At 40.3% G+C, this 25,564-nt stretch overlaps 1 protein-coding gene across 1 annotated transcript in view; it reads left to right on the top strand.

The window, feature by feature from the left end:
• tnfaip8l1 (tumor necrosis factor, alpha-induced protein 8-like 1) overlaps nucleotides 1-25,222 on the top strand; it is a 32,021-nt gene extending 6,799 nt beyond the window's left edge. Inside the window, exons 2-3 of the mRNA XM_022216449.2 lie at nucleotides 21,127-21,406; nucleotides 24,830-25,222. Of these exons, the coding sequence (XP_022072141.1) occupies nucleotides 21,135-21,406; nucleotides 24,830-25,118 (561 nt within the window). The 5' untranslated portion in view covers nucleotides 21,127-21,134 and the 3' untranslated portion in view covers nucleotides 25,119-25,222. The remainder of the gene's footprint in view (nucleotides 1-21,126; nucleotides 21,407-24,829) is intronic.
• Nucleotides 25,223-25,564: the final 342 nt, after the last annotated feature.

Raw genomic sequence — 25,564 nt, 5'->3', positions numbered from 1 at the left:
ACTCAGAAACGGACTAAAGAATTTGGATGAAATTTCCAGGGAAGGCCAGAAATGACTCAAGGACCAAGTGATTAGATTTTGGCAGTGATGCAGCTTATTGTCTGGATCCATGGATTAGTTAAAGATTTCCCATTGAGATAGCAGCGCGGTAACCATAGCAACAAGTGAACACTACATCAGCTGATTGTGATCCTACTACAAATCCACCTCTGAGGACTTATCAGGACTTATCCATCAGAAATGATCCAAAGAACAGCTGATTAAACTGTGGGGGTGTTTCTGAGTCCCATCAGTTCCCGCCTCCTGCTACATATTTAGGTCATGTGATCTGGTATCTGTACATCACGTACACATGCAGAACACACGCCTGTGCTCAGAGCAATGTCGGGTAATGAACAGTCTTGGTTGAGTACTGACCTCTGAATGCTTTTCTTGTTGACTGACATGAGCGTGTGCTATGAAGTGAAAATCACTTTTTAAGCGACTGACAGATGTGTCCAAATGTGATTCATTCAATAGTAAATGATCATTTAGTGCCTTAAATCTACCAACCACGTCATGTTAAACCAGTATCTGGCTGCTGATAATGTCCTACCGTAGTGTGCCAGCTTTTGTGTAAATGGTTTGGAACATTAAATGATTAATTTCGGAATAAATATTGTCAATTAAAATGTTGAAACATGTTCTAAAAACTGAAAAAATGCAGCTTTTAAGCAACTGTCTCTAGCTGGGTTTCCATTACCCTTAGATATACGCAAAATGCAAATAGCGCAAAAAAAAAAAAAATCTGGTAATGGAAACACCTGAATTTTGAAAAAGGACTAAAATATCGCAAAAAAGTTTTTACGCTCTCATGAGGTGGTTTTTCAGACGTTTTGATATTGAAAAATATCGCAAAAGCGCAACGGAAACACTTTTTCCGCAATTATACGTCACCGGACGTGACGTACCTGGTCACATGACCAGTTCTCTCAGAGTAAACATGGCGCGGTACGTGTGGACAGAAGAGGAGACCGAGGCTTTTCTTGCCATTATTCTTGAGAAAAACATCACTGCCATACTAGACAGCAAACAGCAGAGGAATGCAGAGTGTTAGAAGGAGATAGAAACAGGTTTTGGGCGTCCGTCTTCCTGCAGTGAAATCTCGTGGGATGATATTTTACGAGAGTTACGATGCTTCTGCCCAGAACAACCTTCAATGGAAACACGTTCAAAGCGCAGATATACTTTTTTGAAATTTTAGAAATATCGCTTTTATTTTGCGAAAAACTGTAATGGAAACCCAGCTATTGTCTCCAACAATTTCATTGCAACAAAAAAGCTCAAAACATCGCAGGTTACATTGCAGTTTTTTTAGAAAAGCTGCCTGGAATTCAGGCATTTTAGAGACGCAACAATCTGGAAAAACTGCGTGAAATCCTGGAGGGACTGACTGAAGTTATTGTACAAAGAAAATGTGCTGATTGTGAGGGCATCAGGTGGGAGGCACTGATTGATTTTTCATGAAATGACCGTCCTGCTTGAGCAATACGATCATCAATAATGAAAATAATAGTTTCAGTCCAAATGAGACCCCGTAGCTTTGGACAGCAGCTGAAATGTATAGAAAGTTCTACGCAGTACAATTAAAGTCATTTATTTCAGATTTCATCCGAGGCTGGTTTTAATGAGTATTTGCGTTTCCCCATTAATCACAGCTTTGTGCCTCACAACAGCTTCATCATTGTCTCAGCACTTCATGATTTTGAAAGACAATAAATAATAATGTACAATAGTTGCCCAGCAGGATTAAGCAGAGGCTGGTGAGCCTCATCTATTTATATTTCAGTGTAACCGTATCTGTGCAGATCCCCTCCTCTGAGCGTCTTTCAGAATAGGACAATGCAGTCACGTTGCACGACATTCCCCATGCAGTGATATTAGGGGCAGAGCTGGAAACTGCAGCAGTAATCCTAGAGACACCGTTGTTCCTGCCGAGGAGGATCCACGGCAACTCATTAACCAGACAAGAGAGGTGTTTGACCTTCTTTTTACCGAACGCAAAGTTCAGCTGAGCGCACGGAAACATGGCGAGCGCGTGGCCTCAGAGCTGCAGCAGATATCACGGCATTGTTTGAAGTGGAGAGAGCGAGCGACGGTCTCTGCCAACCGACCGGACTCATCTGAGATCCCACTTGAGTCATCTGTTAGTCACAATCATGTCCTCTCATGCTGGTTCCCCTCTGTTTTCACTGATTGCCATCCCCACTCTGTTAAATACCACGTTAACAAATTATGCTCTTTGGGCTCGAGGTGAAGGAAATTAGTCATAACATGTCCTGCTCTCATGGTGGCCTTAGCTAACCCTCCCGTTGTCCTCATTTACGGGCACCGAAAATATTGTTTCCTTGTGTGAAAAAAAATACAAAAATTCTGCAAATAAAATCTCCAAATTTCTGGAAATTTGCAAAAGCTTCAGGAAGGAAATTCCAATAATTCCTTAAAAGTTTTATTTGAAAAAAAATCCCCCAAATGTGACAAGAAAATTCTTGTGAATATTTTCAAAAAATGCATAAAAATCTTCTAAAAAATCCTAAAAATATCTAAAGTGATTACATATATATATCAGTAAAACTTCTGATATTTTATTTGAGAACATTGACAAAAAAATCATAGAAATTCACTGGATTTTGGTTGATTTTTTTTTTTTTGTATATGTTCTTAAGAAGCATTTTTAAAATAACTTTAACATACCTAACCCTCCTGTTATCCTCATTTATGGACACCGAAAAATATTATTTTCTCGTCAAAAAATTCAGTAAAAAATTCCCCAAATTTCTGGAAATTTTCAAAACATTCAGGAAGAAAATTCCAATAATTCCTGAATTGTTTCCCTTAAAAGTTCTATTTAAAAAAAAATCTCCCAAATTTGGCAAGAAAATTCTTGTAAATATTTTTGTAAAAATATTCCAAAAAAATCTTGAAAATATCTAAAGTGATTACATATATATATAAGTAAAACTTCAGATTTTTTTAAGAACATTCACAAAAAAATCAACCAAAATCCCGTGAAATTCGCTGGATTTTGGTAGATTTTTTTTTTTTTTGTGAATGTTCTTAAGAAACATTTATAACATTTTTTTTCCACCGGAAAATGTTCAAAAATTTCTCCAAAGTGTTGAAAATGTGGACATCATATGTTTCACTGTGAAAATATATTTTTTTCCACATTTTCAAACTTTAAAATGGGTTAATTTGACCCGTTAATTTGACACGAGGGTTAATTAAATGTCATCGGTCCCGACATCAGTCACAGTTAGCACCTCGATTATGTCTTTCATTATTTGCACCGCCGTTAAGATGCTAATTATATCATAAATAATGCATAATTAAAAGCTAGATGTGGCAGTTTGTGCGTGAGAGTGGACCGGTCCTTGAACTTTTTGTTGTTCTTTCACTCGTGTCGCTCCAAATTAGCGCCGCCGTGACCATAAAACGACTATCCACTTGTGCATTTTAATGCGAGAACAAATGTTGTGAGTGAATGCGGTGCAGGCCTGGGGCGGTGCAGCAGCAGCTACTGTATTCCCAGCCTTATTACACATGCCTACCACTGACTGATGCTCTTAAATTAACGCCGCTGAGCCTCACTCTCTGTGCCGGAGCTCCACCCTTTGTCCTCGTCCCACATCTTGACTCCGACCTGTTGCACCACGCCACGGTTCTTCGCCTGCAGTCTATTTTAGTCCAAATCGGCAGACTTGAATTATTAATCCCCGATCCATTATATGCCGATGTGTTAATTATTAATTGTTCAGGGGGCTCTGGCAGATCTGAGGAAACTCTTAAAAAGAGGGTAGGACGGGGCAGAGTTTCTGAGGGAAAGGCATTGATTGCCTCCTTTCTCTGCAGATTTTCAGCCTCCACTGATGACGACGACTGTGTGGGAAGATGAGAGAGAGCGACGGCACACGCGTGACCGACGCGCCTCCACAGCATGCATGTTGCATGTGGCCATATGTGTGACGCGTCCGCTCCGTGCGCAGTCACATCTCCCGTGTCGGAAGCGGCGAGCTGGCTGGGATCGTTGCAGACCTGCTCTCCTGCTACATGCAGCTGTTAACACACTCCTCCTCGTTCCTATTAGCAGTCAGCACCTCCTCTGTTACGCAACATCTCAGGAGAAGAGCGAGACAAACACTACAAAACTTGATGAAAGATGAAATTGCTGCATTCACTTGTCCTGAAATCCTGCCGTTGATTCCCCACCAGTGGAGTGGTTCCAGTAGTGCTTGTCCTCTCAGAACACAAAGCACGGATGTACCTTATATAACAGCTAGGATTGTCTATTGTACCTCAAAGTGGAGACAGATTATATCACACAGCTGGGGGAGAATCTGTAGAGAAAGAAGTTTGTTTTTTTTTGATTCAACATTTCCCAGGAAGAATTCATCCTAATGACGTCTGTAATGCTCGTGGTCGTGATCAAGAGGCTTACTTCAAACTTCGTCCGGCTTTTCTTTTTTCCTTTTTTCGTCGGTTTGTTTTTCTCTGCAGTGTTGTGAGGCTTATTTAAATCAGCATTAGAGATGGTAGAATACTGGTCCCATGGGCGCTTCTGTTCACATATCTGCTGGTTTTTTTTTTTAACTTGTGAAAGTTTAACCAAAAGGCAGAAAAGCAAAGACGAGATGTCGAAATCATCCAGCCCAGCTCAGAAGCTCTGATGAATCCTGCCTTTTATAACGATCCTCATGTCGAGTTTTTGTTGGCGGCGCGTCAGAAAAGTGTCGATTTGACTCTGTATGTTAATGCTCCGCTGTATTGGAAGGTGTTTGTTATTCTGTCTGCCCCCGCAAGTGATTGCAATTCAGCAGAACACAAAAGCAACGTGAATACTGCAATCAAAAATTACTACCGAGCTCTGAAAAGAAAAGACGGCAACCATCGATTGTAGTTTTTCAAGCAAAAAACAGCTGCTGCTCCAATAAAGGGATTAACCGACAGCATCGCCTGAATTCCTGGAAACCGTGATGAGTTTTAAGAGAGAAAATACTATAATCTGAACTCGCATAATCTAACATTATATAAGCTCCACAGCTTTTGTATATTAAAGGCCAACATGATGGATTTATTGATCGGTTAGCACGTCAGTGATTTGATTTGAAAAGTGAATATTTGTTAACAAAGAATGCAGAAATTAACACTTTACGTTTTACTTTTAAGGCTGGTTAATTTTTATTTATTTATAATTTTAAGAATATTTTTAGACTTTATGTTTTTGGAATATTTTAGTAATATTTTTCTGACATTTTATTGTTTTTTTTGGGCATCTATGTAATATTTTTACAGACATTTGAACATTTTAAAATTATTTTTCAACACAACAACAAAATAAATTTTGACAAATATTTTCTGACATTTTTTTATAATTTTTTGGGCATCTTAATATTTTCTAAATATGACTATTTTTCAAAAATTTCATATTTTCTAACATTTAATTAATATTTTTGGACATTCCTATTTGTGAACATTTTTTGAAAACATTTAGGCATATTTATTAATATTACCAGACATGAATGTTTTTGTAAATTTTAGTAATATTTTTAAACATTTGAAAATATATTTTCCACGTTAATTTTCAAACAAGAAGTCTTGCCATTCCAATTTATAAACTATATTGAAATATAATTAAAATGACACAGGAGACATGATCATTTTTGACATTTGAAGAGTTCATTTGCAAAAACACGTAACTCCGTTTTCAGAAAACTCGTTTTTTATTGTTTACTTGAGATAATAATAATATAACTAATAATTTATTTTTCTCTATTTTGTCATACTGAGTCAAATCCACTCAACTTCAGTTTGATTGATATTCTCTCGAGTAAACAATAAAAAAAGAAATTTTCTGAAAATTTATCAAAACGGAGTTATCTGCTCTTGCGAATGAACTCTTCATTTTATTGAAATTATAAAGCTATTGAATAGGAGGAAACGTTCATGAGGCAAAGTGTGTGTATAAAAATAAAAGTGGAACACCGCTAATCAGCAGGTCTGATGAAAAGCAGACAGTCTGATTGAAGTGAGGATAATGTCAGATTTCCAAATCAACACAAATACCAGCAGAGCCTTCTGACACTCAGTTATGCCACAGAACAGGGTTATTTCTGAACCTGTACAGTTGTTATACAGGCAGGTAAATGTTCATCTTTGGGAAAAAACATGTAAATCCACATTTTTAACTTGTCCCAGATTTTCATAGCACAAGGGGATGCTGCACGTTATCTGTGCTGTTGTTTACCTCTGCTTTCCAAAACCAGAAACCAGCTAAATCTATCCAAGCATAACGCAAAGTAAGACAGTCTTATACTGCATACTACTATGGGATGTAGTGTAGTACTTTGTTTTAGTTGGTGGTTTTAAATACTGTTTAACTCTCGTGTCATCCTGTGGGTCAAATTAATCCGTTTTAAAGTTTGAAAATGTGAAAGAAAAAAAATATTTTCACAGTGAAACTTCTGATATTCACATTTTCGGCATTTTTAGGAAATCTTTGAACATTTTTTGGTGGAAAAAAATGTTTGTTTCTTTCAGAACATTCGAAATTCGCTGGACTTTGGTTGATTTTTATGTGAATGTTCTGAAAGAAAATATTAGAAATTTTACTGATCTATGGAATGACTTTAGATATTTTTAGGATTTTTGGGAAGATTTTTACAAATTATTTGAAAATATTTACAAGGATTTTCATGCCAAATTTGGGAGATTTTTTTTTTTTAAAAAGAAATTTTTTAAGGTAAAGTTTGTAGAACTTTCAGGAATTTTCTTTCTGAAGGTTTTGCAAATTTTCATAAATTTAGGGAATGTTTTTGCTGATTTTTTTTTTTTTTTTTTTTGTATTTTTTTCCGACAAGGAAACAACATTTTTTGGTGCCTGTAAATGAGGACAGCAGGAGGGTTAAGAATCTCTGTTTGCAGTGCCTAGGTTTTCAGTACTTTGAATCTTTAAATCCTCTGTTTCTGGTATTTTTTCTGGAAAACAGCAGCAGCAATCGACAGGAGAGGAGATGGGAGGAGGACAGGAGGCAGACATATCTTAAAGGTCACCGGCTGAACTCAAACCGAGTCCGTCTCAGTCACCAGGGTTTATGCTTTTGAAAATGTACAGGGCTGAAAATCTTCTGTTTAACAGACCAGCACAGGATATGCTGTGTTTGCAGCAGGAAAAACGGTTATTGTGAAGCGCTGGAGTTAACTGTGGACGCTTGTGGCGCTCAGAGGAGGCGATCTGGCTGCTTTGCGGTTTGTGATTTATGTCGGTTGAGTTGTCCTGAAGCAGTGAAGGTTCCCTCTGCTGATGGAGTCGTCTCTTCAGGGTCACAGTGCCCCAATCCATGTGACTGGTGATCCCTGAAGAGCATGGAAGTCGTGACATTTTCTGCTGCCATCAACCAGTCACTTGTAAGATGAAGTGTCATGGAAAGTTCTGCAGTCTGCGCCGGAGCTTTTTTAGCAGCTCATGGTGGCCGTGCACGGCAGAAACGCGTCCTTTTATTGGTTTTTCTGTTATCAGCAGCCGCCAAGCTGTGGAGACTGGCAGCAGGCATCACACCGGGGATATTTAGGGCGCCGTGACCTCCTCGTGAGGCACGGCGGTGGGAGTTGGCGTGGGCGGCAGCTACAGGTGTGTCCAATTTCCGGTCTTTTCTCACCTGTCACACCTCAGCTTTGGTTTGAGTGACGGGGGAGTGCAGTCGGTACAGAGGCCGCTCAATGCTTTGCTTTGGGAAACCGATGCCACGCTTACATCCTGCTGGATTCAGCCTCGGTGTGAGCAGCCAAAGGGCAAAATCAGACACGTCTAGTAGCATGTGCAGAATGTACGGCAGCACATGCAGGAGTTTTAGGAGTCCTTTACTCCAGGCAGTTTCTGTGTTCTGTTTTATTCTCACTGTGGCCTCATTGGCTGAGTTACTTTAGAATGTTGTGAACTTTTAGAGCTTCATAATAACTTTGCAGACTTTCTTGACTAGCTTGAGCTGTGTTCTTTATGATTTCAGGCCGAGGTATAATTTTACTTTATTGTTACATTAATTTAATTATATTTTTAAACTGATGATTTTTTTTGTAACATTTTAGAAATATTTTTGGACATAATGATGTTTCTGGAACATTTTGTTAATATTTTTATGATGTTTTATTATTTTTGGAGCATTTAAATAAAAAATTTAGACAGTTTATTAATATTTTCCAACATAATAAAAAAAAGTCAACATTTTAAAATATTTTCTGACACATTTTATTATTTTTCAGGCTTCCTAATAATATTTTTTAACATTTACAAAAATTATTTTCCAATGTGTAATTAGTATTTTTGGACATATTCTTATTTGTGGACATTGATTCATATTTTCATGTTTATTTAATAATATCATCGGACATTAATGTTTATTTACATTTTAGTAATATTTACATTTTTTACAGAAATATGAAGTTCTGTACCTGTATGGAAAGAGCACAAACTTCACTACAAATACAAAGACGTTTCTATATATATATTAAGACTATAATGCCATAAATTACAAAAAAAAAATGGGGGAAAAAGTTTAATTTTCCTGAATATTTATTTCACAAATATTAAAAAAATCTGAAGTCAACAAATACGACATTTTCCACCTGCCCACAGGTGTTGTCAATTCTAGGAGAAATGTGCATATTATACATATTTTACTACTTATATTTTTTAATTTATTGTCTTATTTGTCTCTAATCTTCTCTGTCTGAACACAGCCTGCAGTTCAGCCAAATAAACGCTGCATTTTTGTCACATGATTGTTCGTCACAGCTGCGTAACGACTTTCTGACATTTTTGGACATAATTTTCTTTCGGGGCTTTTTTTTTAGGTTTTTGGGGGCTTTAATAATACCTTTAATTTTTCATGAGTATTTTTGGATACTATATTAATATTTATCAACATTTTAGTAACATTTTGGACATTTTATCGATATTTTCCAACATAATTTCTAGTCACTGCAGACTGTTAATTGTTGCGGATATTTAAATGTAGGATAATGAGATTTTGATGAAATACGATTTTTAAGCTTGGATTTCAGCAGTTTTCCTGACAGAACATTATGTCACATAGAACTGGCAAACAGTAAAAATTCTATTGATTATTCTTGTTTTTACAGTTTCTGCTCTGAGGCGTTGTGTATTTTTTATGATTTCTCTTTCTAAGATAGCATGCCTTCCAGGTTTTGAGTATCAGAGGATTAATTAACGAAACATACGGCAGAAGAATTTACTGTTTACAGCTTTTGTCTGTTTCCTGTCTCTGTATTAGTAATAATTGATCATCTTCAGGTTCAGAGCTGTGGTTTCCATAAAGTCTGCTGTTTTTGGCTTCTTTAAAATCACGTTTTCTCGCCGTGTTTTCTGACATTCCTTTTGTGTTCTGACAATTGTCTACTCAGAGCTCCTAATAACAGTCTGTAGTGTCGGTATGGACGTAAATTGTGGCCACTTTCTCCTTTTCAGATTGTTTTATTCGGGGAATTAGTTTGACATTTTGGGGAAAGTTGGATGAGAAAATTGATACCACTGTCGTAGCAAAGGGCGATCTTCCATTTTTGCTTGTCAGATTGTTTTATTTCGGGCGTTAGTTTGACATTTCAGGATGGAGTTGGATGAGAAAATTGATGCCGCTATCATATCTGTTAAATAATAGGCTTCAGCCAGCAGATGCTTGGTTTGCCTTTTGTGCTGCACTGAGCAAATTATATAGAGCAGTCAGAAATGGTAAACAAAAATACTTTTTCTGCCTTTTAAATGTATTGTATGCAGTGAATGGTTTAAAAAGAACAGCGTTGCATGTTTGGTTGAACTTATAAAACTTACATTTATATGCAACAACACGTAACTTATTCTTTGCAAATAATACATTTGAGAGTTTTGTTGATTCCCATACATATTTACATTTTCTTAACACGTTTTATGTTGATTGTACAACAGAGAAACGGCACATTTAACCTGTTGTTTTCCATAAAGATGATGTAGATCAGGGATGTCAAACTCATTTTAGTCTGATCTCCAGTGATCCGGACCGGTAAAACCACAGCATAAAAACCGATAAATAACCACAACTCCTAATGGTTCCTTTGGTTTAGTGCAAAAAAAATGTTCTGAAAATGTTCACATTTGAGGAATTCTTGTTTTACAAAACATTACGAACAAACTGAAATTAAATGTCATCAATATTCAGCCTCAGTTTATCATTTCCACATTACAACTTCCAGATCAGATTGTCTACAAAGGAACACAACATTTAGTCACCTGGACCTGAACCAGAGAGGATTTTACTTTAAAAAAGACAAGAAATATCTAAAACAAGATAAAATATTACAGACATGAGACACAAAATGACAAAAAAGGAGACAAATGCAACGAAATGAAACAAAAGAGACAAAAAATTAGACAGCATGGTTACAAAGCGACAAAAAAATGCACAAACAACACAAGTGAGGTTAAAAAAAACACAAAACAACCAAAAGTGAGACAAAAAGGAAACACAATGAAAAAATGAGAAATAAAACAACAAATACTTGAGACAAATGACAAAATTTAGACAAACAACAAAAACTAGATAAAATGACAAAAATGAGACACAAAACAACAAAAGTCGGACCAAAAACGCAACAAATTATTTCAAAAATGAGACACAAAATTACAAAAATGGCAAAATAACGAAAAATGAGGCAAACACAAAACAAGAGACAAAAAATTAGACAAAAGTTACAAAGGGCTAAAAAATGAACAAACGAGAAAAATGAGACAAAAAATTACATAAATGACACTAACGAGGCAAAAAAGACAAAAGCGAGAAACAAAATGACAAAAACATGACACCAAAGTCAGACAAAAAAAAACAAGACACAAAATGACGAACAAAAACAATCAGTATTTTATTTTATGATCTAAACAACGTGTCATGGTCTAGAAATGATTTTAAATTTCTAGTTTTACTAATTTACAATCTGCAGTTAATGTCTTCTCTGTAATTTTTACACTTTGAGGGCCAGATTGGACCCTCTGGAGGACCACTTTTGGACCACGGGCCTCATGTTGGACACCCCTGATGTAGAACTTAAAGGCGGTGGAGGGAAGCTGCTTTTCTGACCACACATCTGACACGAGTTCGCTGAAAACATTGGGCTGTTTTAACGTAGATGTTCTGACAGAAAAAGCAGCGTTCCCAGCCGTGCTTCGGTCGTCCTCTTAGCAGCAAACACTGCATGATGATGGCCGTTTTATCATAACGGCCTGAAAGTGTCCCTGTGGCGGCGGCGGGTGGTTTGATGTGACGGATGTGCGTGCAGAGACTCCTGCAGTTTACAGGGAGAGAGCGTGACCTTGGTTGTTTTCTGAAGCTACAATTTACAGATGTCCCCCAAACGCATCATGTGCAGACTGGTGGTAGGTGCTGGAATTTACCGATCTTACTTAAATGCCTCACGCTGCTAGGTGGCTGTGCACCGAGAGGCTTCTAGTCCCCGCTCAGACAGGTGTGCAACCAAAATGTGTTTTAAAAGCATTTGAATGTCGGATTTACCCAAATTGAAACAGTAGTTTTGTGTATCAGGAAGAAACGCCCAAAAACACACAGAGACAGAGCTGCTAAATGCCAGGTATGATCGATGAAAACGTTTAGTGACACACTGTCTGACTCACCAGATGTAGATTACAGGAATAAACCGACAACCAGCAACCTCAGGGCGGCATCGCACCGCACTGAAAATGTCAAGTTTTACCGCAGCTTTGGGTTGAGCATTAAAGAAACCCTTCTGGGTTTTTATGGTGAATAATCCGTTTTAATGGCGTTGCTCGCTTTCAGCATGCAAATGATCCACCACAGTTCCTCCGTCACTGTTTGGACCGAACGCAGTCGCTACATCCTATTTCAGAAGATTTTGATTGGCTTAAAGTAGGGATGCACCGATCCACAATTTTTCACTTCTGATCCCGATACCTGAATTTGGATATCTGCTGATACCGATACTATTCCGATACCAAACCTCTGTTTGCTTTAAAATTATTATTATCATTATTGTTTGTTTTATGAGGCTGTAGTAACCTCCTCTCTATAGGCAAGTATGATACGTACGAATGTATGTCCTAAAAGGCAACTTGAGGTAAGTATAAGGTCAGAAAAACAGGAAATCCTGTTGACAGGCAAAATCCCATCCTGACAGCAAATATGCAACTGTAAGGGCTTCAAACTGACTGTCAGTATTTATCAAATCCAAGACGGATACACACAAAAAGTGAACTACTCCAACCCAGTTTGTTAGAAACGCATTTCAGCAGCTGAACCTGAATAAAATCACTTTTAAACTGGACAAATGGGGGTTGAAATCTGAATATTTGGATCTCAAAATAAATACTCGGATACCACCGTAGCGACCAAATATTCGTACATTCAGGTCCAGCCCTACTGGTCAGCTCCTGTAATGGTAGTTTGGCTTTAACATGATGTTAGCTAGCATTATTTGCAGCTATTCCATTAGAATTACAAAACAAAACGTCAGTAGATGTGATTAAATGTATCATGAATAACAGTTTAGGACTCATCCATGAACATTTATTCCACCTGTCAGATTTTCATTGGCAGTGATGATGAAGACAGCAACTCCCATGATCCCCTGCAGCTTCTCAATGTCATCACACCATGTCTTATATTAGTTTTTTGATTGAAGTATTCCAGCAGCCGATTCCACATGTTGGGAAACATCCTGATAAACAACACGGCTGACATAAAAGATGTCATAAAGGATAATGTAAATAATCACAATTTGCTCATGTAAATGTGTAATAATCACATTTTTCATTATGATACGACACCTACAGTGAGTGTTATATATCAGTGTTGGCTCGTAAGTAAATTTTAGGCTGTGACATTTACATAATTGGTTACACAACGCTTCTAGATTGTAGCAACAAGATCAATTTCTTCAGCACTTACTCAGTGTGTCAGTGTAAAAGGTCACAACGGCCACATTACAGAAACACTAAATGAAAGCGACAGCCAGTAGGAGTTGTCATCCCACTTATTCCCCTTTTCCCAAATGAATTGGAAAAGCTTTTGGTTGAAGTGTCCCCGATACAGACATCAGCTTTACCTCCTCTGAAACTCAAACAGGCACAGCAAATTAAATCTGTATTATAAAGGGTCTACCCGGCTTTATATTATCCAGGTTCAATAATCCTCCAAGGACTACAGAGGAGGACGGTGAGGTTATTTCTTTGTCATCACAGGCCGTCACACAGGCCTGACAGGACTGTATGCACCTGCAGGAGGGTAGCAGTCCCTGGGTTCATTACCCAGAGTCCCTCACTGTCACCAGACATCATCCAACGCTGCGTCGGGTCCGGTTTCATTTCCATGAGTCATCTTTTGCTGAGCTGTTTGCCCGCATGTCTCTGTCAGTGAGCGGCTTGTTCTGAGCGAGCGTACGAGTTTGTAACTGCTGCAATTATAAGTGCTGAACTCTTGGCTGCTGCAATCTGTCTTTGTTTTCATTTCATTTGCAGCTGTTCGGGAAGCGGGCCCTATCAGTAATGTGTGAGCGCGCTGATGTTGGTTGCATGACTCCTGCGTGCAGCGGCGGGTTTATTTTTCCACCATACTCTGCAGTGTTTTCTGCTGTCATGTCTCGTTCCGCCTTAAATCCGTTAAAATGTTGCCTCTATAAACACTATGAAGACGCTGTGTCAGGGCTGGCCGGGATGTCCCTGGGCACCGCACTTCACAGGCCATTTAGATTTGGCACCAACCACTTTCATGCTGCAGAGTCTTCGCCTCCCCCCACCTCCAAAAAAAGCAGTCGCATCAAAAACTTTCTCATCACTCTGCACTTGTCCCTCGAGGACATGTTTTCCTGAAGCCTTTAGTTTTCTCGCCTTGGGAAAATAGAGGGGGAGAGTGAGGATATCCCTCCATGCTGGAGATAAGAGTGCCAGGGGTCTGTTATGTCACTCTGCTGCTTTGAGTGAAACCACAGGCAGACACTCCTGAGTGTTTCAGCTGTTTGTCTACATGACTGGAAAACACTCCATCCCTCCTTACTCTCTCCCTCCTCCTCCTCCTCTTCCTCTTGTTCTGCTGCTGGAGCTGACAGCTATGATGGCTACGGTCTCCAGCAGGAGTGGAATTTAATGAGCACTATGAAATCACCCTCCAATCTGAGAAAGAGGCCTGCCTATTATCCATTCGCATTTTTCTGAACTCTTATACATTCGAGGGCACCGGGGGGGAAGAAGAGGGACGTAAACGCAGACTTCCTCCATGATAAGTGGTTCTCCTCTCGAGGCTGGACGCTGTGATTAAAGGTCGTCAAACCGACTAAGCCGCTGTTTCTTGGGTGCCGCTAACACAGAAATAAAGACTTCGGATTGTGTCTTTTTTCAGCCCGATCATTAGTGTCTTTCTCCTTGTTATCCGTTTCACACACATTGCATCAGAGGAAGATTTTCAGCGGCGAGAGCAGCTCAACGAGTTTATGGCGCTTTTTCACCAGCACCTACTCGACTGCTCAGTTTGTGAGGTTTTCCATCAGGACGTACCAGGTACCAGCTACTATTTTATTACCTACTGGGCCGGGATTCCAGCTAGCTGAGTCGATCCGATAATGTGACGTCTACAGACCACTGATTGGACAGGAAGACAAACCCACCACGTCAAAATAAAAAAAAAAAAAAAACTGGCAACAGCGACGGTGCGCATTGCTCTTCATGGAACTTCGACAAAAAGACATAGCCTGAGCAGCAGGTATACCATCACCTCCATGTCCTCCATTGCTGTGTTGCGTTTGGGACTTCCGGGCCGCCGTGCTACGATGACTCCACCCACGATGAGGCGGGACTCAACTGTAATGGAAAACAACCATATAGTAGGAGCTAGTGGAAAAGCGCTATTAGAGTTGGAATCGAGGCAAAACGGTCGATGGGGATCCGTCGGTGATTTTCGGTCACCGTGGCGAGAGGCTCAACTAAACGCACACGCAACCAGACGGTGGATTCAGTGTGTGGTGGTGTATAAATGACCTCTCATTCAACACCTACATATTCCCGATGCTTCAGGATTGATATTTAGCACACCTCCAGCCTCGTTTCTCTTTGCTCGCCCTCTCCTCGTGTGTCTCCTCTCTCTGGAAAGCATCCTGCTGACACTCTCTCCAAGGAGTCTTATTGATATTCTTAGAGAGGCGTTGCAGAGAAGGAAAGAGAGGAATGAAAGTCACACACAGTAGCAGCACATGCACTGCCTTCTAGTAGCAACAGCAGTAGAAATCACCCAGCAGGGATGTGTCACCTCTGCCTTTGTCTGCTGCACTAATAGCACCTCTCCTGCTCCGGCTTTGTGCTATTCTCCAGCACATACACATTCAGTTTGCTATTTCAGCTAATCTTCTGGGGTTTTTTTTCCTCGCACGGAGACGCATTGTATACAGATTAATCCCCCACCATGATGTGAATGGGAGGCCTCTGTAAATATAATTATTTTGTTTTCACTGTGGCAGTCACCTATTAGGCTGCATTTATCTCGGCTGTAACACGTCAGGAGATATGTCAAGGAAATGAGATCTGACTCTTGGGCTTCGTATTTATCCCCCCCCCCCCCCCCCCCCCCCAAGGTACAAAAGTCTTTTCCTTATTTATGTGTGCGTTTCCTCACAACCTAAAATCCTTCACGCTTTGGCTGTAGGCATTGTTTCAGATTTTTTTCGGTTGCAATGCCAAATCAATACTCGCATAAGCATATCTGTGTTTAGAAATAAAGATCGGTTTATTAACTGAGCCAACAGAAAATATTCCTTCAACTGTTATATTATTGATTTCAGTTGATTTACTCCAACCGTTGATTCTAACTTCTCTAATGTGAGAACTGAATTTTGTGCTTTTGTTGCTTTTCTTTGCTTTACATCAAAGTAAATCGAACATCTTTTTTAGTTTTGGACATTTGGTTGCACGAAAACAACCATCTGAAGACATCAGCAGACATTTTTTAAACTTATTTCTGACACTTTATAGAAAAAAATGTTAATAGATAAAATATTCAGTAGGTAAAGTGGTACTTAAAACAATCTTTGGCGGCAGGCTTTTTTCACTCGACAAAAGAAGCCAAACTTGTTTAGATTTTGAACATAAATATAGCATTAATATAGCGGCAAATAATTATCTGCTATCTAAAGAAAACATGGAGTAACGGTCAGCAGAAATTTCAAGTTTCTCTGTTCTAAATTTTGGCAGCTGGTCCAAATACACTTAAATGTTGGTGAATGTGAGACCCTCCCATTGAAACTGTTAGCCGTCTTTATGCATATTTATTTATGTTACTGAATTTATGTGCCTCTTTTTTATTTTATGCTTAATGTGAGGGTCTGTCCTGCGGATTTAAGGATCTTTTTCTCAGTTTCTGTCATGAGTAGAGTTAAGGAAAGACAGATGTAGTAAAGAAAACAACACTCGAATTAGCAACCACTCGCTAAGTGACCTATGGTTGTGGTTGGATTGTGTTTTTGTCGGTTCCTGAGGCCTGTAGTATGAAGCAGGGTGTGACATTATTGACGTAACTTCAGGTTTAACTCCTTCACTTCTTATTGACTACATCGCCACGTTAACTTACGCTCCGCCCTTGACTAGTTCTTGAGCAGACTGAGTTCCAGATTGCACATCAACACACATAAAACGCCACCTATTGACCCATCTGGTCTCTTGGAAAATAGTATCATCAATCCTGGAAGATCGACGGAGCTCAGCGGGCAGATAGTGAGAGGAGACGATCGGAGTTTTTAAGCTGTTTTCAAAGTCATTTCATTGTTCTATGTGTCTTTCAAGAGCATATAATCCTAAAACAGACACTGATTGAAACACTAAAACTTTATAGCCTACTTGTTGACCTCATAAGATTTGCAGGAACTGTACTTAGTGGTTGGAATTCTGTTTTAATACTCGTCCTCTACTTGCTTCAAGTATCATTTAACACGGTCAAGGTTGCAGCTGAGAGAATAACTGACGGATAAGTGTCTCATACGCCATAAGAATGAGACTGAATGTGACATTACCGAATTCTTTCTCCACATCAGCATGAAAATGGTTTTATTTTTTATTGCTTCATTGTTTTCTCTTTAAATAATGTCTTTGTTGTGAGGAGTATTAACCCTCCTGTCGTCCTGCGGGTCAAATTGACCCGTTTTAAAGTTTGAAAATGTACAAAAAATAAATATATTTTCACAGTGAATACTTCCACATTTTCAACATTTTTGGGAAATTTTTGAATTTTTTTGTGCAAAAAAGAAATGTTATAAAAAAATGTTTCTTTAAGAACATTTGGGAAAAATCTTAAAGAAAATGGAAGTTTTACTGATATTTTCCTAATCGCTTTAGATGTTTTTGAAATATTTTTGGAAGATTTTTTTTTTCATTTTTGAAAATATTTCTTTTAAAAATTTTTATTTCTTGCCAAATTTTGGATTTTTTTAAAAAATAAAACTTTTAGGGAAACTTTTCAGGAATTTTTGGATTTTCTTAATGAAGATTTTGCAAATTTTTACAAATTTGGGGAATTTTTTTGTAGAATGTTTGGATTTTTTTCAGACAAGGAAACGATGTGTTTTGGTGCCCATAAATGAGGACAACAGGAGGGTTAACCCACTGTTCTGAAGTCTATCCCTAGAAATCACCGCTGCACCGGGCAATCAGGTCCAGCTCTATTTTATAATGGGGAATATGTCAACAATTGTCATTTGTTGTGGACACTTTGTCACTTTCTATTCATGGATAGATTCATACATCCTGAGCAAACTTACTGACTTTACATGACTTTGTTGTTTGGTTTAGTGACACCAGGTAACTCAAAGATGTGATCTTTTTTCGTTTTACAGTCACCAGTTTTTTAATGAAACATGACGGAAAAGTTGTGACGACATCCAGTAATTCTAAATGTTGCACACGAAGCCTTAAAATTTAACAATTTTGTCTAATTAATGCAAGACTTATAATTCAGAGAATTATGACTTAAATCCAGAAAACTAAGCTTTGAATCGACATTAAAATTCAAACTTTTGACTCAAAAAGTGACAGAGTTCAGTAGTTTCCACCCCTACAGATATTTTTCCTCGTGTTACGTTTCAGAATATATATTTATGTAAATGTGAGCAGTGTTTGTTCATGCTCTGTTTACTGACCTTGCAGTATAGTTTTACATAATTGAGTACAAACAAATTGCATCTGAGCTGCAGCAAAGAAAACTCGTCACATATTTTCCATCTCGAGCATTCTGCAGAAAACACCACCATAAATCACTGCCTTAAGCTCAAGAACCGTTCAAATGATCAGTTAATCATTAAATTATTCACATATCATTAATGCAAGAATGCAGATACGTTTACCATGGTGTTAGCTTGGTGCGTTCGGCGCAATTCGCATAAATTTGGCCTGATGTTGGTTCCAGGATCTTCAAAGATATGAAAAGAGAAGAACTTTATTGATTCCTCACCAGGAAATGTATGCGTTACAGGTGCTAAATACTGATGAAGCCTGAAAAAAGTAGGAAAAGAATTAGAAAAGTAAAATAGGGCTAGAAATAAAGACAGCAATACATGATACATTTACATGTGGATATAAACAGATATGATGTGATGATGTTGTGGGATGTTTGTACTACAGCAATCCATCCATTAATTCTTGTATTTTATTATAAAACACATTTTCAACCTTCTGGTGACACAAGAGGGAACATTTTCTCAGGAGATCATGAATATCTGTTCCACATTTCATAGCAATCCATCACATATTTACTGTATTTCAGCCTGACAAACTTCTACCATTATATTTATCCAGCTTCTCAAATCACTGCTTTTCTTCCCCTCTCTTACATAAGTCTAATTATAAATAAATATATTTGGCTTTTAAGCTATCTGAAGTGTCACCTTGGGCTCTGTTGTAAGAGGCACCATCAGATACTTTATAATCAGCGCTTATTCACTTTTTTTTTTTTTAAATGCATCCCTGAAAAGTGGAGAACATGCCCTATAAAGATAAAACTCACAACACATCAGCCTCCTCCTCTTCATTCATCCCCTCTGTTGCTGGGTTTGGAAGGCGGTTGTAGAAAACAGCCTTTGTTGCCTGTTTACGCTTGTTGTTCGCTCCCAGGTTATCCTTGGAGATCTGCGAAGGTTACAGAGGGAGTGCACGGGAAAATAGACTCAGTTTATTTTTTGAAAAACACATTGTACAAACCCGAACAAGCGACCCGCAGGACACGCCGAGATGATGTGGCGTACCGCGGCCCTGCCTCGTTTGATGAGGAGCCTGGACGGGGGAGATGCGAAAGCCGGCGGGGCCCCGTGACCCTCCAGTATTTATGAGCCTCCATCATGGACGCCGCCTCACACTGAGTCACCCCACTTGGCAAACAAACGCACACTCATAAACGGCATCATGCATAAATCATCGCCGGGCGGTGAATGAGCTGTCTGCCTCCCGCTTCACGTTCTCGCACCTTGTTTTTGTGAATGTGATGGAGCAGATTAGCAGCCGGTGGTGGAGCTGTAACTGACTTCACTCCCACACGGCGTAATGACACATTCTTCTCTAACTACCTCATGGGCTCCGTGCCAGAGGGTTCGCTGGGACTAATTCGACAGCTGCCACGGCTCATTATCTGATAAAGGGGACAGTTCTTGGCCCCCGAGTTTAAACAGCATTAGTGTTGGTGGTATTCGGAACAACCTCACACATTGCAGGCTCTATTGTGTTTGGCTCTCTTTTTTTTTGTTTGTTTTTGCTTTTTAGATGAGGAAGTCAAAGGGTCCTCTCCTTTCATTTCTGATTTTCTAACGATGAGCCACAATATTCTGACCACTGACGGGTGAAGTGAAAAACATCAATTATCTTGTTATAATGCTACGTTCTGCTGGGAAACCTTGAGTCCTGACATTTATGAGGATGTTTGGTATGAACCACCACCTAAACACTGCAGGTCGGGCGCCCAGACCCATACATAGGGGCTATAGTCCCAACACAGCAGTCATGGGTTCGAATCCAGCCCATGGCCATTTACTGCATGTCATTCCCCCACTCTACCCATGGTCAAGCAACTCTCCACCCCTTGATGCCAGTTCCCATAATGCACCCTGGCACACTGCAAAAAAACTGCACAGGAATGGGAACACAACAGAAATAAGATGTTAACCCGGGTTCCACACTACCCACATCCAAATCTTACTGAGTGGGCTGTGTCAGGATAAGCCAGATCTAAGTAGGTCTCACCTGAGTATTAATTTTGAGATCCAAATATTTGGATACACCCCCCCACCCCCATCAGACGATGTAGAACGATCGGTATTCCGGTATTCAACTCGTCATCCACTCCCGTCAGACGTTGCAAACCGATCCTAATATTCGGCTCGTTCCTTCGTCCCTCCACCTACTGTCGGACGTTACGAAGCAAAGATTCGGATATTCGTCTTTAATTGGGGCGGAATATCCGGAGCCCAGAAACTGCCCTACCTGCAACTCATAGGACCCTCAGAATTCACTGCCACCATCCCGGAGCCACATGAAAGCTCCTGTGCCCATGCCCCACTGGGTCAGAGGAATTTTAGCTGCTTAAAGGGGACCAACACAATACTGGGTATCCTCGACTTACCTCCACCTGCAGCCTGACGCAAGTTGATTTTCACCGTAAGTCAGAACTTTGTCAGAAGAGTCTGTCTTACGCTTGGGAGCCATAATGAAGGGCAAAAAGTTAGTGAATGTAGCACAATCCAAGGTGGCGTACAGCCGGTGAATGTAAACGGAGCTGTGTGATAGCGCTGTGTGACGACGTATTCGTCCGCTCCACTCGCCAACTAGTTCCACGTAACCAGTTCTGATGTAACGATGAAGCGTCGTAGGTCGAGGACGTCGTAAACCGTCGTAAACCGTCGTAAACCCCTGTATTAGACAGGTGGTAATAACATCATGCCTGATCGGTGTATGTCACATGTGGAACACCAGCAGGGAAATATGTTTTCACACTGGCCTCTCCTGAAAGAAAACACTGTTTAACCAGTTTCTTCTGTTACTCTCTGCATCTCCAGATTAGACCATGGACTCCTTCAGCACCAAGAGTTTGGCCCTGCAGGCGCAGAAGAAGCTGATGAGTAAGATGGCCACCAAGAGCGTGGCGAACCTCTTCATCGACGACACCAGCAGCGAGGTGCTGGACGAGCTGTACCGCGTCACCAAGGAGTACACCCGCAACCGCAAGGAGTCCCAGAAGATCATCAAGAACCTGATCAAGATGGTGGTGAAGCTGGGAGTGCTCTACAGGAACAACCAGTTCAACAGCGAGGAGCTCATCCTGGTCGAGACCTTCAGGTAAGAGTCAGGAAGGAAACAGCAGCGTATTTCAGCCAGTAAAGTCATTTCATTTCTGTCCAGCAGTTCGATGAGAAGAAACCACGGTCATGTCTGTATGAAGTACAGAGCAGGAGGAAATGGTGAAATCTTGTGTGACCCTTTGAACCCCAAAACCTGCTTTGATCATCAAAAAAGTCACCAAAATTAATTAGGGCCACAAAGTGTAAAAATGGAAACAAATCTATTGTGGTGGATTTTTCTAAAGACTTTCTGAGAGTTCCTAATTGATGCATCTGTCATGTGCCCTTTTTAGTTCGGAAACTTCATCAAATCTGACCTTGAAGTCATGATGTTTCCTCAACATCACTTCCATCTGCAAGCTAAATTTAAAAAAAAAAAAAAAAAAAGCAGTATGCAGTTACCAGATTCTGTAAAGATAATAAAAGTTATTTTAAAATCTCCTCTGTGACTCTGGGAAGCCGATAGTGACTCAGCTGTGACCAGCAGTCACGTGACTCATGCAGGCTGTTTTCATACAGAGCAGATGGAGGCAAAATTACACTTTATTCTACTACAGTGTACTCTACTGTATTCTACTGTACTATATTATGCTAATCTATACTGTCTTCTGTGACATTCTGCTCTACTCTATTATACTCTACTGTACTTAACTAAGCCAAGGCTCCAGACCAACTTCCTCATTTCACATTTCAGGCTGCGGTAGGTGCTGCTTGGTAGCTCAGACAGGTGTGTGACCAAAAATGACCCTAAATATAAATGATAAACTAGGGCAGTATACTGTCAGATTTGTCCCAGATAGAATGGGGGGATTTTTTTCTACATGCGGTGTTTCCCATGAACGGAAAAAACAGCACATCCATTTCACGAGAAGACCGCATTTTAAAGTGTAAACACTAATGTTATAAGTACACTAATGTTATGACAGTACAACTTCCCACCACTTTGGCTCATGTGGTCGCTGCCCGTGCCGGTTAGAGCGACACCAGCACATCTCAATGATCATCATGACTGAGCGAGACCAGTTTAAATTTTAACTCATGCACTCTCAGATAAAGGTCGCAAAGTCAACCATTTTGGCCGCAGTCTGGAGCCCTGTATGCTGTATTATATTATACTAGATTATAGCCTAGTGTAATCTACTCTCCCCGACCGTTCTAGATGCAGTCCACTTTATTCTACTTAATTATACGATACTATGCTACACTATGGCAACGTTCAGACTGCAGGGCTTGATGCTCAATTCCGATTTTTTGTGAAATCCAATTTTTTTGCGAGTTCGTTCACATTTCCAGTTAAATGCGACTTGTATGTGATCTCCTGTGTGAACCTCACACGACCCAAAAGTGTCCCGCATGCGCAGAAGAGGACACAACGACGACACGCAGAGAGCGTGTTCAGTGTTTACGGAAGTAAACATGGACGCTAACAGTAGAGCATGTCTGGCCATTTTAAAGTTGTTGTCCAGCCGGAGCCAGCATATTTAGAACTTAATCGTTTTAAGGAGAAGGTCAAGAAGAAAGAGAGCCAGGATTTTGGCCCTGGCGTTTTGTGGGGCAGTGGCAGCAACGTCTGTCCAGAGAACTGTGTGGGTGCGGAGTCACAGCCAGGAGTGGTGGATAGTGATGAGAGAGGCTTCACAGATGCAGACTTCATTCAGAATTTTAGAATGACAAGAGCGACCTTTACCTACATATGTGAGCGCCTCTTTTTAACACTCTCACGGCAAGACATACGTCTTCAGCAGCCCGAAGACACAGAATAGTGACGTTTGTCGTGTACCAATGACGTATAGGTCGGATAAATGCGACCTGACCGTTCAGACTGAAGTCGCATGACAAATGATCCGATACATATAAGAATTAGGACCACATGTCCAAGTGGTCTGGGTCGCATTTGAAAAAATCTGATCTGTGTCATTCAGACTGTCATGAAAAAATCAGATACAGGTCGCATAGGGGCAAAAAAATCAGATTTGGGTCACTTTTGCCTGCAGTGTGAATGTAGCCTATATTAATGCAATTCTGCTCTACTATATTTTACTCTTCTACTGTATTGGAGTATACTCTACTGCATCTAACTGTGCTGTTCTCTGCTGTACTATAGTTACTCTAATATACTATTCTCTACTATGCTGTACTATAGTCTGTTCTACTAAACTATACTTCACTATACTGCACTATGCTGTGCTATACCGCATTGTACTGTACTATAGTCTACTCTACTAATCTATACTTCACTATACCATACTGTACTATGCTATGCTATGCTATGCTATAGATACTACAATATACTATACTAGAGGGTTGTGTACTCTACTCCCCTCTGCTATACTGAACTGTGTTTTACAACAGTATAGTGTAGTGTCCTATACTTTGCTATGCTATGCTATGCTATGCTACATTACACTATACACTGTGCTATTACTATACAACACAGTGATATTAAACCAGAGGCACAGTGACTGTTAATCCACCGTCTGCATGTGGAATAAACTCTTCAGCGTCGCAGCGGTGACGGTAACCATATGTGAAGACCCCCTGAGTCAGAATAATGAGAGCATTTCCTGTTCGTTCTATTCTGCTGTCATTGTCTGAACGCGGCACACATGTTAATCTGTCACCGGTGGAGGTGTTGGCAGGCGTGCTTTGGAACTTCAGACAGAACCAGTCAGGTTTTTTCTCTAATTGCCTCCTGGCTCTCGCTTCTTATTCAACATGCAAACATGAAGGAAGCATCAATCTGCTCACTAAACTCTCAGAAACAAAGAAATGTACCTTCTACAAATGTTTACTGTAAAGGAGCTTAAATGGAGCGTCCCGGTGTATAGGAAGCATCGCGTCAGCTCAACAGAGCACTGAAGTTGTGTTGGTGTCGGCAGCTATTAGCGCCCTGACCTTCTGCTCACGGGGAGCTTCATGTTGTTGACTTATGAGGATTTAATGTCATGTATGTGTCAATCGAGGAGGTTAAGTTCTCTCAGCAGAGTCCTCGTTTGTGCTCCCGTTCAAATCAGGTCAATCACTCGACTGAAGTGTCTCTGACTGAATTTTAATGTTTGCATCAGGAGGTGACAAACCTTGAGGAACAACAAGGATGTAGTTAAGAGGAAAACTGCACTTCAAGTACATTTCTGTTTGCTGATGGAGGCAAATTAAGGACATCAGTTCATATATTTCCCTGTGAAACAGTCGCACTCAGCTCGGAGGCATGAGGAGCTGACACAAGTGCACAGTATGGAGAATGGTGATTATATTATCATGGAGATGTGTCGCTGTGAAGGACAACACCATAACTAATCTTCGGAGGGGGGCGGGAAACTTTTCTGAAGAAACTCATAAGACAGCAGTTTCTATTTTTACTCCCTTGTGCTGCTGCGGTCAGATTCAGACGCTGACAGCTTCTCCTCTTTCTGTCTGGCAGGAAGAAGGTCCACACTCTGGCCATGACGGCGGTGAGCTTCCACCAGATCGAGTTCACCTTCGACCGCCGCGTCATGAGCGCCATCTTGAACGAGTGCCGCGAGCTGCTGCACCAGGCCATCAAGCGCCACCTGACGGCCAAGAGCCACTCGCGGGTCAACCACGTCTTCAATCACTTCGCCGACTGCGACTTCCTGGCGACGCTGTACGGGCCGTCGGAGGTTTACCGCGCTCACCTGCAGCGCATCTGCAACGGCGTCAACAAGATGCTGGACGAGGGGAACCTCTGACCTCCGTCCGCCTCGCCGCCCGGCACATTTACCTCCAGTCGACGCTCCGTCTCGCAGGAATTCTTTTTTTAAAATGACAATCGTGAACGTTTATTTTTCATTTTGTTTGTTTGTTTGTGTGCCTTTTCAGACATTACTGTAACACTGAACCTCTCTCGGCTAGTTAGTCCAAAGTATTCTTCTTCTCCGGCGTGATTTTAAAGAAACTCAGCGCTGTTGTTGTTTTGTCTTTTTTAATGAATGTAAAACTTTCTGCTCTTATCAGTATATTCAGGGGTAGGAGCTTCGACAACTGTGCCTTGAAAAATGTATTTTATCCTCATTCCAAGGGCCTTTGTTTCCCTCTTACTTAATCAAAAAGACATGAATCCAGGCACAGGCCTTCAGCGGTAGCTCTGCGAGGTGCCTTTAATGGACCAAAATGGTTGTGGGAGCACCAGGAGAGG

The sequence above is a fragment of the Acanthochromis polyacanthus genome, chromosome 4 (genome assembly GCF_021347895.1).
Source record: "Acanthochromis polyacanthus isolate Apoly-LR-REF ecotype Palm Island chromosome 4, KAUST_Apoly_ChrSc, whole genome shotgun sequence".
In the NCBI taxonomy this organism is placed as follows: Eukaryota; Metazoa; Chordata; class Actinopteri; family Pomacentridae; genus Acanthochromis; species Acanthochromis polyacanthus.
This window is presented reverse-complemented; position numbering and strand designations above follow the sequence as displayed.